The sequence below is a fragment of the Equus asinus genome, chromosome 27 (genome assembly GCF_041296235.1).
Source record: "Equus asinus isolate D_3611 breed Donkey chromosome 27, EquAss-T2T_v2, whole genome shotgun sequence".
Lineage (NCBI taxonomy): Eukaryota > Metazoa > Chordata > Mammalia > Perissodactyla > Equidae > Equus > Equus asinus.
In genome coordinates, this window is record NC_091816.1 from 1,548,721 (window position 1) to 1,564,197 (window position 15,477).

The 15,477-nt window shown below is 42.2% G+C and overlaps 1 protein-coding gene across 2 annotated transcripts in view; it reads right to left on the reverse strand.

Annotated features, from left to right (window-relative positions):
* The window catches only part of FNTA (farnesyltransferase, CAAX box, subunit alpha), a 30,431-nt gene extending 16,741 nt beyond the window's left edge, over positions 1-13,690 (reverse strand). Inside the window, exons 1-2 of one of the 2 annotated variants that reach the window (XM_014837812.3) lie at positions 13,417-13,690; positions 10,449-10,534 (exon numbers count right to left, since the gene is read on the reverse strand). In XM_014837812.3, the coding sequence (XP_014693298.1) occupies positions 10,449-10,534; positions 13,417-13,616 (286 nt within the window). In that variant the 5' untranslated portion in view covers positions 13,617-13,690. The remainder of the gene's footprint in view (positions 1-10,448; positions 10,535-13,416) is intronic. The other variant, XM_070499988.1, reaches the window with a different exon arrangement.
* Positions 13,691-15,477: the final 1,787 nt, after the last annotated feature.

Genomic DNA, 15,477 nt, shown 5'->3' on the forward strand with positions numbered 1-15,477 from the left:
AACCATTTATTTTACTGAGGTATCACTGGTTTACGACATTATACAGGTTTCAGGTGTGCATCACATTTCGATTTCTACACAGACTAGATCATGTTCGCCACCCAAAGTCTAACTGCCACCCGTCACCATACACATATGCCCTTCTAACCCTTACGCCCTCCCCACTAGTAACCACCAATCTATTCTGCCTATGTGTTTGTTTGTTGTTGTTTTATCTTCCACATGAATGAAATCATATGGTATTCGGCTTTCTCCATCTGACATATTAAGCTTAGCATAATGCCCTCGAGGTCCATCCATAGTGTTGCAAATGGCAAGATTTCATCTTTTTTATAGCTGAGTAGTATTCCATTGTGTGTGTGTGTGCGTGCGTGCGCACGCACTCATGTGTGTATAACATATCTTCCTTATCCATTCATCTGCTGATGGCCACTTAGGTTGTTTCCAAGTCTTGGCCATTGTGAATAATACTGCAATGAACACAGGGGGTGCACAGATCTTTTCAAATTAGTATTTTTATGTTCTTTGAATAAATACCCAGAAGAGGAATAACTAGATCATATGGTAGTTCTATTTTTAATTTTTTGAGGAAACTCCATACCGTTTTCCATAGTGTCTGCACCAGTTTACATTCCTACCAACAGTGCATAAGGATTCCGTTTCCTCCACATCCTCTCCCAACACTTATTTCTTGTGCTTTTAGTAACAGCCATTCTGATAGGTGTGAGGTGATATTTCATTGTAGTTTTGGTTTGCATTTCCCTGATAATTACTGATGTTGAACATCTTTTCATGTGCCTGTTGGCCATCTGTATATCTTCTTTGGAAAAATGTCTGTTCATATCCCCTGCCTACTTTTTTGTAATTGAAGAGCCTTCTCATGAAACCAGCATTTTTTGTTATTGTTTTTAAAGATTTTATTTTTTCTTCTTCTCCCCAAAGCCCCCCCAGTACAAGCTGTATATTCTAGTTGTAGGTCCTTCTAGTTGTGGCATGTGGGATGCCACCTCAGCATGGCTTGATGAGTGGTGCTAGGTCCACGCCCAGAATCCAAACTGGTGAAACCCTGGGCCACCAAAGCGGAGTGTGTGAATCCAACCACTCGGCCATGGGGCCACGCCCCCCTCCCCATTTTTCAATTGCATTGTTTGATTTTTTGTTGTTGAGTTGTATGATTTCTTTATACATTTTGGATATTAACCCCTTATCAGATATAAGATCTGCAAATACCTTCTCCCAAATTTTCATTTTGTTGATGGCTTCCTTTGCTGTTCAAAAGCTTTTTAATTTGAGATAGTACCCTCTGTTTATATAAAGGTAGTGTAAACTGGTATAAATCTCTATGGAAAACCAGTTGGTAACATCTATTAAAAATGAAAATTTACATACTCACTGACCCAACAACTTCAGTTACAGGAAGTTTGCTTACAAATATACTCCGATATGTGCCCAAAGTATACAAGGAAATTTACTGGAGTATTTGGTTGCATAAGAAATAAAAAAGAAAAGAAAAATTAGACACAACTGAAATTTCCATTAATAAAGAATGGGTTAAGTCTATTATAGTACTATTTATACTATGAAACTATATGTACTATACTATACTATGAAATACTAAGCAGTTATTAGTAATGAGGCTGCTCTATTATGTACTGACATGGAGCAATTACTAAGATACGTTGTTAAGTGAAAAAAGTAAGGTGCAGACCAGCATGGTATTTGTTCAGTTAAAAATATATGCTGATTTACGGGGCTGGCCCCGTGGCCGAGTGGTTAAGTTCGCGTGCTCCGCTGCAGGCGGCCCAGTGTTTCGTTAGTTCGAATCCTGGTCGCGGACATGGCACTGCTCATCAGACCACGCTGAGGCAGCGTCCCACATGCCACAACTAGAAGAACCCACAACGAAGAATACACAACTATGTACCGGGGGGCTTTGGGGAGAAAAAGGAAAAAATAAAATCTTTAAAATATATATATATATATATATATATGCTGATTTATGAATACACTAGTCTGAGGAACAGGGAGGGGAAGAAGACATAATTTTCAACCACATTCCCTGTTACAAAGTTTACCACATTTTTCAAATAGCTGCACAGCATTTCAGTGTATGGATACTCTAATTTTACCTAACTTGTCCCCTAGAAATGAATGTTTTCATTCTTTTGCTGTGTGAATATCACTGAATGCTTTTGTGCACATGTGCAAATTCAGTACAGGCGTACCTCAGAGATACTGTGGATTCCATTCCAGACCACCACCACAAGGCGGATATCACAATAAAGCGAGTCACAGGAATTTTTTTATTTCCCAGAGTTTACGGTATACTGTAGTCTAGTAAGTGTGCAATAGTTTATGTCAAAAACAATGTACATACCTTACCAATAAAAAAAATGCTAACCATCATCTGAGCCCTCAGCGAGCTATAGTCTTTTTGCTGGTACGGGCTCTTGCCTCAATGTTGATGGCTGCTGAATGATGAGGGTGGTGGTTGCTGAAGGTTGTGATGGCTGTGGCAATTTCTTAAACTAAGACAACAGTGAAGTCTGGTGCATCGACTGACTCTTCCTTTCACAAATCATTTCTCTGTAGCATGCGACGCTGTTTGCTGGCATTTTATTGACACGAGAACTTTCTAAATTGGAGTCAATCTTCTCAAACCCTGCCACTGCTTTATCAACTAAGGTTATGCAATAGGCTAAATCCTTTGTTGTCATTTCAACAATCTTCACAGCACCTTCACCAGCAGATTCCACCTCAAGAAACAACTTTCTTTGATGAAACCACTTTCTTTCCTGAAATCACTTTCTTTGCTCATCCATAAGAAACAACTCCTCATCCATTAAAGATTTATCATGAGATTGCAGCAATTTGGTCATGTCTTCAGGCTCCAGCTCTAATTCTAGTTCTCTTGCTGTTCCCACCACGTCTGCAATTACTTCCTCCACTGAAGTCTTGAACCCCTTGCATCCATGAAGGTTAGAATCAACTTCTTCCAAACTCCTGTTACTGTTGGTATTTTGACCTCTTCCCACAAGTTAAGAATGTTCTTAATGGCATCTGGAATGGAAAATCCTTTCCAGAAGGCTTTTCATTTACTTTGCCCAGATCTATTGGCGGAATCACTATCTACGGCAGCTACAGCCTTATAAAATGTATTTCTTAAATAACACTTGAAAGTCAAAATAACTTCTTGATCCAAGGGCTGCAGAATGGATGCTGTGTTAGCAGGTATGAAAACAACATTACTCTCATTGTACATCTCAGTCAGAGCTCTGAGTGACAGTGCACTGTCAATGAGCAGTAATATTTTGAAAGGAATCTTTTTTTGAGCCATAGGTCTCAACAGTGGGCTTAAAATATTCAGTAAACCATGTTGTAAAGAGAGGTGCTGTCATCGAGGCTTTGTTGTTCCATTTACAGAGCACAGGCAGAGTAGATTTAACAGAACTCTTAAGGGCCCCAGGATTTTCAGAATGGGAAACAAGCACTGGCTTCAATTTAGAGTCACCAACTGTGTTAGCCCCTGACAAGAGAGTCAGCCTGTCCTTTGAAGTTCTGAAGCCAGGCACTGACTTCTCCTCTCCAGCTATGAAAGTCCTAGATGGCATCTTCTTCCAACAGAAGGCTGTTTCGTCTACACTGAAAATCTGTTTCAGGGTGGCCGCCTTCCTTGGTTATCTCAGCCAGATGTCCTGGAGAACTGGCTGCAGCTTCTACGTCAGCACTTGCTGCCTCGCCTTGCACTCTAATGTGACGGAGACGGCTTCTTTCCTTAAACCTCATGAGCCGACCTCTGCTAGCTTCAAACTTTGCTTCTGCAGCTTCTTCGCCTCTCCCAGCCTTCACAGAATTGAAGAGAGTCAGGGCCTTTTTGTGGATTAGACTTTGGCTGAAGGGAGTGTTGTAGCTGGTTTGATCTTCTATCCAGACCACTAAAGCTTCCTCCGTATCACCGAGAAGGCTGTTGCACTTTCTTATCATTTGTGTGCTCACTGGAGTAGCACTTTTAATTTCCTTCAAGAACCTCCCTTGCATTCACAACCTGGCTAACTGGTGCAAGAGGCCTAGCTTATGGCCTCTCTTGGCTTTCGACATGCCTTCCTCGCTAAGCTGAATCATTTCTAGCTTTTGATTTAAAGTAAGAGACGTGCGACTCTTCCTTTCACATGAACACTCAGAGGCCACTGTAGGGTTATTAACGCCTCCTTTCAGTACTGTGGTGCCTCTGGGAACAGAGAGGCTTAAGGAGAGGGAGAGATTTAGGGGAACAGCCGATTGGTGGAGAAGTCAGAACACATACAACATTAATTGATTAAGTTTGCTGTGTTACATAGGCATGGTTCGGTGGCCAAAAACAATTACAATGGTAACATCAAAGATCACTGACCGCAGATCACCATAACAAATATAATAATAATGAAGAAGTTTGGGGGCCCGGCTGGTGGGGCAGCGGTTAAGTCCGCATGTTCCGCTTCTCGGTGGCCCGGGGTTCGCTGGTTTGGATCCTGGGTGTGGACATGGCACCACTTGGCAAAAGCCATGCTGTGGTAGGTGTCCCATGTATAAAGTAGAGGAAGATGGGCACAGATGTTAGCTCAGGGCCAGTCTTCCTCAGCAAAAAGAGGAGGATTGGCAGGAGTTAGCTCAGGGCTAATCGTCCTCAAAACACAAAAAAAGGTGCTGATACACTTGCTCAACACAGTGTGGCCACAAACCTCCAATTTGTAAAAACCGCAGTATCTGCAAAGTATAATAAAGCAAAGCACAGTAAATGAGCTGCGCCTGCACATCTGTAGGGTAAATTCTTTAAGTGGAATTACTGGATCAATGTTATATGCACTGTTGATACTGACAGATATTGCCAAATTAATCTCTCAAAAAAGGTTTGATCTATATATATATATATATATATCTAGAGTCCCTCCAAAAATGTATGAATACAGCTACCTCATCCACATCCTCATTGACACAGTATCAAAATTTCTGATCTTTGCACTCCCACCAGCAGTGTACAAGGGTTCCCATCTCTCCACATCCTCTCCAACATTTGTTGTTTCCTGTCTTGTTAATTATAGCCATTCTGACCGGAGTGAGGTGATACCTCACTGTAGTTTTGATTTACATTTCCCTGATAGCTAATGATGTTGAGCATCTTCATATGCCTGTTGGCCATCTGGATATCTTCTTTGGAGGAATCTCTGTTCAGATCTTTTGCCCATTTTTTAATTGGATTGTTGGTTTTTTTGTTGTTGAGCTGTATTAATTCTTTGTATATTTTGGATATTAACCCCTTATCTGATACATGGTTTGCAAATATCTTCTTCCGTTAGGTTGTCTTTTCGTTTCGTTGATGGTTTCCTTTGCTGTGCAGAAGCTTTTTAGTTTGATGTAGTCCCATTTGTTCATTTTTTCTTTTGTTTCCCTTGCCCAGTCAGACACGGGGCTTGAAAATATGCTGCTAAGACTGATGTCAAAGAGCGTACTGCCTATGTTTTCTTCTAGAAGTTTCATGGTTTTGGGTCTTACATTCAAGTCTTTAATCCATTTTGAGTTGATTTTTGTGCATGGTGTAAGGGAATGGTCTACTTTCATTCTTTTGCATGTGGCTGTCCAGTTTTCCCAACACCATTTATTGAAGAGACTCTCCTTTCTCCATCGTATGCTCTTGGCTCCCTTGTCGAATATTAGCTGCCCATAAACGTGTGGGTTTAACTGGTGCAGTCCCTATGGAAAGCAGTATGGAGTTTCCTCAGAAAATTAAGGATAGATCTACCATATGATCCAGCTATTCCACTACTGGGTATTTATCCAAAGAACTTGAAAACGCAAAGGCATAAAGATACTTGCACCCCTATGTTCATTGCAGCGTTATTCACAATAGCCAAGACTTGGAAGCAACCGAGGTGCCCATCAAGGGACAAATGGATAAAGAAGATATGGTATTTATACACAATGCAATACTACTCAGCCATAAGAAATGATGAAATCCAGCCATTTGTGACAACATGGATGGACCTTGAAGGTATTATGCTGAGTGAAATAAGTTAGAGGGAGAAAGTCAAATACCATATGATCTCACTCATAAGTAGAAGATAAAAACAATGACAAACACACACACAGCAACAGAGAATGGATTGGTGGTTACCAGGGGGGAAGGCGGGGGAAGGGCAAAAGGGGTGATGAGGCTTACATGTGAGGGGATGGACTATAATTAGTTTTGGGGTAGTGAACATGATGTAATCTACACAGAATTCGAAATATACTATGATGTACATCCAAAAGCTATATAATGTTATAACCCAATGTTACTGCAATTAAAAAAATACATAAAATTGAAAAAAGAATTTCTGATCTTTGCCCATCTGTTAACTGAAGGAACTTACGGCCTGGCATACATTAACATGTTTTATTCTCATTTTTCATAAGAGAAACTGAGGCTCAGAGAGATTAACAAGTTCACAATGGCCCAGTGTACCTTAGAGACAGAAGTTAAATCCAAATCTAGTCGACACCAAAGCCCATGCTGCTAATCACAACAAAGTAGCAGATATTGCAGCTGAAATGCTCTTATAACGCAGCACAGATTAATGGAGAGAACAGATTATGGCCCAAGACAGACCATTAAAAAAACACCACCATACATTAAATACTCCTAAATGCTTCTTTTCCCACAACTAAAAATTTATGTGGAGGGGCCAGCCCAGTGACATAGTGTTGGTTAAGTTGGTGTGCTCCACTTTGGTGACCCAGGGTTCACAGGGTCGGATCTTGGGCACAGACCTACACACTGCTCATCAAGCCATGCTGTGGTGTTGTCCCATACAAAAAATAAAGGAAGATTGGCACAGATGTTAGCTCAGGGCCCAATCTTCCTCATCAAAAAAAAAAAAATTATATGGACATGCTACACTCTTTTTCTATAGCATACAACTTTCCATTTACTGACAGTTCACAAACTTTTAACAGACCAATATGCATGAAAACAATGTCAATATACCAGAGTTTGCCTAACAATTCTGCTACTATTGGCAATGTGGATTGTTTCTAATTTTAATAAAAATCACTGCTTTAAGCCTAGAATAACTTTTCATTAAAAATTGAAAAAACTATACATATAATACATACATACGTATTTACCTGTGTGTGCAAACACACAGATGTATGTGCATAGTTTCCTTATGCTACAGCCCCAAAAGTGAAATTATCACATAGAACACGGACAATTATAGTTCTTCACAAATTCTGAACACAGAAAGGTCAAATGCTAAACACTATCTTCACAAAGCAGAATTCAATTCATCCCAGAGTAAAATTTAGAAAACAACATAAATGTCAAATAACTATGGAATATTATGCAGTCATTAAGAACCAAGCTCCCAAGTAATTTTAAATTTATAACAAAATGCTTCTAACATGTTGACTGTATATACAATGCATATATACCTTATTTTATACACACACATACCTACATATATAAAACACACACACAAGCGCACGCAGCATGAAACCAACCCCGTGGAAACATCCGCAGGGGAGTGGAAGACTGCACCAAACATTAACAGTGGTTATTTCTGGATGATGGGACTCTTCTTTGATTTTAACATCTTCAAATTTTTCTACAATAAGCATATATTACTTTAAAAAATATTTTTAATTACAAATAAATACATGCTCTATGTAAACACTGCAAACAAAACAAAAGTACACGAAGTTTCCCCATGTAGCTGACATGGCATGATTTACATGTCAATGCTAGTATTTTGCAGAACAGAATTCTACAGGTGGGAATAGAACACTCAGTCTTAGGGCTATGTGCTTCAAATTGACAGGATCATACATGAATTTGAGATGATATAAACAGACTTTTACTCATTAGATTTTTTCCTGTAGTTTTTGATATTAAAATATTATTTTAATTAGGGGGATGGCCCAGTGGCATAGTGGTTAAGTTCGCACACTCCACTTTGGTGGCCCAGGGTTCAAAGGGTTTGGATCTCGGCGCAGACCTAGAACCGCTCGTCAAGCCACACTGTGGCAACATCCCACATAAAACAGAGGAAGATTGGAACAGATGTTAGCTCAGGGACAATCTTCCTCACCAAAAAACAAAAAAATTTAATTAGAAATTACAAACTTAACATACTGTCATACTCAAAATTTCTAGAACTCATGTGCCTTTTTTCTCTCAATATTGTTTCTAAGATTTGTCCATATTATAAAACATCCAGATCCTCTTATTGGTTTAGATATTCAATTGTATGACAATGATACATTTTATTTATCTATTCTCCAAAACATGAATATAGGTAGTTTTCAATATTTTCAAAAAATGTTTCAAATTATAATAGCTAACACAGATAGCATTTACTATGAGCCAGACACGGTTCTATTATTTTATGCGTATAATTCACTCTATAAAGTAGTTACTACTATTATCCTCATTTTACACAGGAGGAAACGGAGGTACTAAGAGGTTAAATAAGTTGTCCAAGGTTAGAGAGCCAGTAAAATGGTGAAGTTAGAATTTGAGCCAGGTGGTCTGGCTGTGAAGTCTGTAACATGTAACCTATCACATGTCTCCTGATGCCATATGCCAGAGTGAAGCCAGACCCTATCACTTCAAGGCTGTGAGATATAAGCACTGTCCAGTTTTACTAGATTCACCACAACGTTTTCCAAAATGGCTAAATATATGAAAACTACCACCTGAAATACATGGATTTGTTCATACGTCTTAATACCTGACAGTTTTATTTTTGCCATTTAATTCATGGGTGGGAAATGGCATTCCCATTTTAATTTGTGCATCTTTCACTCCTGATAAATTTTTCCCCCTATTGAGTGACTAGTGGAATTTTCTCTTCTATGAACTGCCAGTTCATACCCTTTGTCCATTTTTTAATTAGTGTGTTTGTTTCCTTAACCTTTTGCAGGAATTCCTTATAAAGTTCTGAATGTCAATCCTGTTTTATATGGTGTATCTTCTTCCATACTGCTGCTTGCCTTTTAACCTGCACACGGCATCTTCTGTTGTATAAATCTTAAATTTTGATATATTCTTCAATCAATTTTTGATCAATAGGTCATAGCTAGCTATCTCTTTTGTGGTATCTAATCATGATATATGTAAGAATTTATAATGTGGATGTTTTTACCGTGCAAAAAAAGTCTTATTAAACTATTTTTAACACCAAGAGAAATGTATGATTGTATCAGTTTCTCCAATGTTTTCTTATAGGTACTTTAGGAACCTGAAAAAGTTGTGGTTTTCATTTCTCTGATCACTGGTAAGGTTAACAGCTCTTCATAGATATTTCTAGTTCTTCTGATGAATTATCTCTTCACATATAATACCTCTCTCAGTGTGGAAGTTTTGCATTTTTAAGCAGTTACATCTTCTGATCTTTTCCTTAATCAACTCTGAGTTTCACATCTTGCTTAACAATTCCGTCTTCACCTTTGATCCTTGTATGTTTAGTTTTGTTTTAGAACTTTAATTCATCTGTAATTTATTTTCATCTAAGATATGAAATAGGGATATAATTTTACTTATATCCAAATGCATAGCTGACTGTTACAAAACCATTATTTGATTAATCCAGCTTTCTCATACAGGTATGAACTGTCCTTTTAATCAAATATTAAGTTCCCATCTACACAGAGGATCTATCTTCAGATTCCTTATTAATTTATTTCTGCACCAGTTCTACATGTTAATTACTAAGTTTAGTAGTACGTTTTCATATTTGATAAGGCAAAGCCTCATATCATTATTTTTCCTTTTCAAACATTTCTTGGCATTACTTCATAATCAGAAAAAACAGTAAGTCCTTCTGTAAAAGAGGAATGATATTGGATAACAAAGCCTTAACTGAAAGAAATATATATATACACACACACAACCACAAAACTAGGATTCCATTTTATTCATTTACCCTTTCTTAGAAGAACAACTAACAATTAACATTTGTATGACCTTCAATTTACAAAGCATTTTCACATTCATTGTGAAAGAATACTTTGTCAAAGAAAATAATCCACTCATTTTAATACCAGTAAATGTATTCCAACCAAGCCTAACACTTCATTTTCAAAATGCTCATGTCTCACCAACCAAAGTGTATTCTAAATAAACCAGTAACTCATTTATGTTGTATCTTACTTGCACATTAAACAGTAAATGTAATGCCCAATCACATAGTAGCTATGATGTATCATAATGTAACATTCATTACTTATACTTAGAATATGTCCATTCTTTGAAGAAAATAACTTTTCATCATGAAAATAAATTACAAAATCCCCAATATATTAGCTTAAGTCATGTATATCTTTGTTAGACAAAAATCTGTCATCTATTATCTATCTAGCCACGCAGTTGTGAATTTCAACTTTGCTACTAAGTTTGACCTACAGTCTTTTTTCCTAAATAAAAATAAACTTACATTTTTCACTATAAATGATCTGGACCACTGGATTGGGGCCATCATTCTGCGGCACTGGATCTATATCAGCCCATTCTGCTCTGTCTCTGAAAAAAAAATATATTTTTCAGTGATTACATTCAAACAGGTAAGAATTACCTTACGTTACATTACACTTACATTAATATCAGTAACTTATAAATATCTTAATGTAATCATAGTTGGATTCTTCATGACCAAGTTTTGCCACTTTGCTCTTTTTAAGTAAAATGAATAATCTCCCAACTAAAATAAGTTAATAGGGCCAGCCCTGGTGGTCTAGTGGTTAAGTTTGGCACACAGTGCTTTGGCCTGGGTTTGGTTCCTGGGTGTGGACCCACATCACTCGTCTATCAGTAGCCATGCTGTGATAGCAGCTCACACACGAAATAGAGGAAGACTGGACAGCTGTTAGCTTAGGGTGAATCTTCCTCAGCAAAAAATAAATAAATAAATAAAATAAGTTAATAAATCAATAGTTTTCAAATTTAAAGTTTTTATACAACTGGAAAAACATGCTTCTGCAGCAAGTACAAAACAGTCTTAAATTAGAAATCAATCTAATTCATTGGTCTAATAAGACTCTTTGGAGTCAGGCAGCATTTAAAAACATTTCAATAACAATTTACTAGGAACTGACATTTTAAGATAAAAGTAAACACTATTAGTTTCCTACATACGGAAAGGTGGTCAAGTGGTCATCAGAAAGCAGGCACTGGGATCCAACAATTGTCTGAGGTGGAATACTGGCTCTACCATTCACCAGTTGTGTGACCTTGAGAAAGTTACTTAATCTCTCTGGGCCTCAGTTTCTCCATTTATAAAATGTAGATGATAATATTACCAACTAACCTTAGAAGGCTGTTTGGAGGATTAAGTGAAATAACACATTAAGCACTTAAAATGTACAAAATAGTAAGCACACAGTATATAGTAGACATACCATATATACACACCAATATACATATATTAGCATATAGCATATAGTATATAGTAAATATACTATATAATACACTCCCACCTTGCTTAACGACAGGGATACATTTGGAGAAATGCATTACTGGGTGATTTCCTTGTGAGAACATCATGGAGTTACTCACACAAACCTAGATGGTAAAGCCTGCTGCTCACCTAGGCTACATGGCACAGTTCTAGGGGACCACTGCTGTGAACACAGGTGGGCAGCCACTGTACACTACTACTGCCTGCTTCAATACATATGCTGTACGTTATGATACAGCATATAATCAGTACATCTAGTAAGCATCCACTGCATACTATTTCTCATTATCAACACTAAAACATTATAGCTGCAACAGGTGCCTAAAGACACTTCTGTGTGAACTGCCCCGTGTGACCACACTTGTTTTAACCATTCTTTTCCTTATATTCTTTTCCTTTCATCCATTTTTAGATCTCCGTACTGCTCAGCTATTGATGACAAAGGTTCTGCGGCACCCAGACAGTCCTGGAACCGTGTTCACTAGTAAGGAGAGACACGGGAAACAACTACCTGAGGCGTGAGACCTAGAGACCCGGGGGGCGGCATGAGAAAGGTAAGGCTGTCGTTTGTCACTGAGAAATGAGACAGCCAAGCGAAGATGAATATTCTACAGCTCAGAGAGGAGCTCTGAGGGTTACCGAGCCACCACGACAATCTACATTAGTAAACCATCAACTCCAGTAACAAAATCTGGACAGCGACCTTCACTCATTCATAAAATGAAGCCCATAAACCATCTAATTGGTTTACCTAGAACTAGAGAGAAAAAATAAGACAATAGGAAAAGAAGACAGAAGCACTTCTCAACCGTCTCTGCAGGCGCAGCTGGGGATGGGGAGTCCCATCGCTGTCAGGAAGCAAAGAACCGACGGGGATGGGACTGGGCGCCGGCAGAGACGGATTAGAGGCGAGGAAGCCACGCAGTGCCCAACGCGGCCTACACGCCGCTCGTCTTATGCACGCCTGACGCGGGGAACAAACACCCTCCACCCTTCCAGCCTAACTCGGTGCCTGGCTGATGCTGGGCGCCATGACGTTGGCTGAGGACGTCCCAGAACTTCGACATCTCATACCCGCGCTCAGGCCAGCAGAGCCACCCACGGGAAGCCATTTCGCCTTTTTTTTTTTTTTAATTTTTTTTTTTTCCTTTTTCTCCCTAAAGCCCCCCGGTACATAGTTGTATATTCTTCGTTGTGGGTCCTTCTAGTTGTGGCATGTGGGACGCTGCCTCAGCGTGGTTTGATGAGCAGTGCCATGTCCGCGCCCAAGATTCGAACCAACGAAACACTGGGCCGCCTGCAGCGGAGCGCGCGAACTCAACCACTCGGCCACGGGGCCAGCCCCCTCGCCTTCTTTTTAAAGGGAGCAAATTGGGCCTCGTTGAGATCATGAGTTCCCGCCGGGTTATCCAACTGCACCCAGACCCTCGGGCCAGGCAGATGGCTCTCGGGCCGGCGCCGGAGGAGCACGGAGGGGCGGAGGGCCCGACACCCCGGCTCCCGACCCCGGACGGCCCGAGCCGGGCTCGGGAAGCAGCGGCCGCGCAGCCCTCGGAGCCCTCGAAACCCTCGGAGCCCTCGAAGCCCGCGCAGCCCTCGGAGCCCGCGGAGCCCTCGGAGCCCTCGAAGCCCGCGCAGCCCTCGAAGCCCTCGAAGCCGACCTTCGGAGCCCTCGGAGGCCGCCTTCGGAGCCCTGGAAGCCCTCGGAGACCGCCTTCGGAGCCCTGGAAGCCCTCGGAGCCCGCCCTCGAAGCCCGTCCTTGGAGCCCTCGAAGCCCTCGGAACCCGCCCTCGAAGCCCGCCCTGGGAGCCCGTCCTCGGAGCCCTCGGAACCCGCCCTCGAAGCCCGTCCCCGGAGCCCGGCCGCGGAGCCCTCAAAGCCCTCGGGGCCCGCGCTCGAAGCCCTCGGAGCCCACGGAGCCCTCCCTCGGAGCCCGCCGGGCGTCACCTGTACAGCACGTAGGTGGGCGAGTCCAGGCTCAGGAACCCGTCGTCCATAGGGGACGCCACTGCGTCTCCGGCCTCGGCCGCCATCACATCCTCCTGCCGCGGCGGCTGGGGCGGCGGGCGCGGCTGGGGAGGCGGTGGCTCGGGCTGACTCGGCTCGTCGCCCTGCGCAGCCTCCCCAACACCCTCAGCGGCCGCCATCTCGCCTCCGTCCGCGCGGCCGCCCCGCCCCCGGGCCCGCCCCCTGCCTGGCGTCCACTTCCTGTTTCCTCGCTTTTCTACCATCGAGGTGCGGGCCAGAGAGTCTCGGGCCGGCGCCCTGGCCCTGGCCGTTCTAGGCGGGCGCTCGTCGCCCGGGAGGCCGCGCCGCTCGGCCTTAGGTCTGCGGTTCGCGCGATCGTCAGCGTAGCCGCTCCGGAAGCTGGCGGCTGGTGCCTCGGAGCGCGGGGTGGCTGCCCAGCCGCTGGGGCGGAGAGCCCTCCCTGCTGTGCGCCAGAATCGTGGAGTAGTGGATGAGGGCAGCTCAAGAGCCGCATCGGGAGGGACCTGGCCTCCAGAGCTCCACGCTAACCTTGGCAAATAGAAATGGCAGGCAATAGGATATATTGGCATATGCAATGAAGCCATTTGGTGTAAACCTAATTTGGCCTGACTTTGTTTTTCCAAAAGAGCCTGACGTGGCCGTTGAGCGTGCACTGTATATCTCCTTAAGCATTTCCTATGGCAAGAACTAATGTCCTGAAGATAAAGGTGCAACTTGGTCCACATCGGCATTTTCTTAAGGATAAGCATCACTCGGTAGACTGGAAACTAATTGCTCCGCTCGCCTGTGACCACCCAGCTCAAGACCACAGACCTGCTACCAGCTGTGTCAGGGAGACAGCGACTTAGTACCTGCTGTGTCCGTCAATCACTGTGCGGACAAGCAGTCTCCTGACTATTGTGAAAGGGACATTTCAATCATGTGCCATACGTGCTCTTTGAGGGTATATAACCACTCTGTACACCCCACTTCTTTGGAGCCCGCCCTTCCTTTGGGGAAGGAAGGCCCCCGGCTTTGGTTCTCAAATTTTGGCTCAGAATAAACTCACCCAAATTTTCATTTATAGATTGGTTATGGATTATTTGTGTTGACAACTTTTTAAGGGCATTTATGTTCCTTGTACACTTTTTTTTCTTTTGGATACTGAGAGTTTATACTGCAGAATTTAAGTAATCCAGGGTTTTTGTTTTCTGAAATTGAAGTTCTAATTATGCAAGTAATATATGTATACCTTATGGGAAAGGTAAACATTCATTTAACAAATATTTACTGACTTCCTGTTATGTGCCAGGCTTGCTCATAGCAGTAAATAAAATAAATTGTCTGCGGTGATGGAGTTACATTCTAGTGAAAGGTGGCTGAATATGCCGTCCTAAAATATGTCTGCAGGTGCTCAGGACATGCCACTCCAAAATGTGCTGCTTTGGAATACGTATTGATTATTTTGAGGTGTAGGCATGTTACTGCCTAGAAACACAGATTCTTTACCCACCACATAAGACGGGCCAAATAAAAACTGGAACGCCAGGCTTATGGCAAGGAAAGGGTTTTATTTCAGATATCAGCCGGAGTTGAGAGCGAGCCCTCAAATTTGTGTTGTTTCACCTCAGAGGGGAGGCGAGGGGCTTTAAAGGTTTGCGAGGAATCTGGCTGCACGTAGATGGCGGGGGAGTCAGTGCCCTTGCTGCTCAGAGGTTTCCCACCAGCCTGCCTTGGGAGGAGAGCAGATGATAAGGAATCCAGGTGGGTGACCTTGGCTGTGTCTGTCTCCACAGTGGGTAGTGGATTCTGGACCCAAGGAGCCAGGGAGTAAGCAGGGAAAGAGTGCTTTGGTTTTAACCCCATATATGCTGGGTTTAATGTGGGGGAAGTGATATCAGGGCCGTATCAGGCACTTGAAAAACAGCAAATGCAGGGGGAAGCTTTCTCTGAGCTCCCCTTACCTGCCTAACACAGATCCTCCAAAAGGAACTCAACTGTCATCCGTCGCCTCCCCGGGAGTTTCTGGAGTAGAAGAGG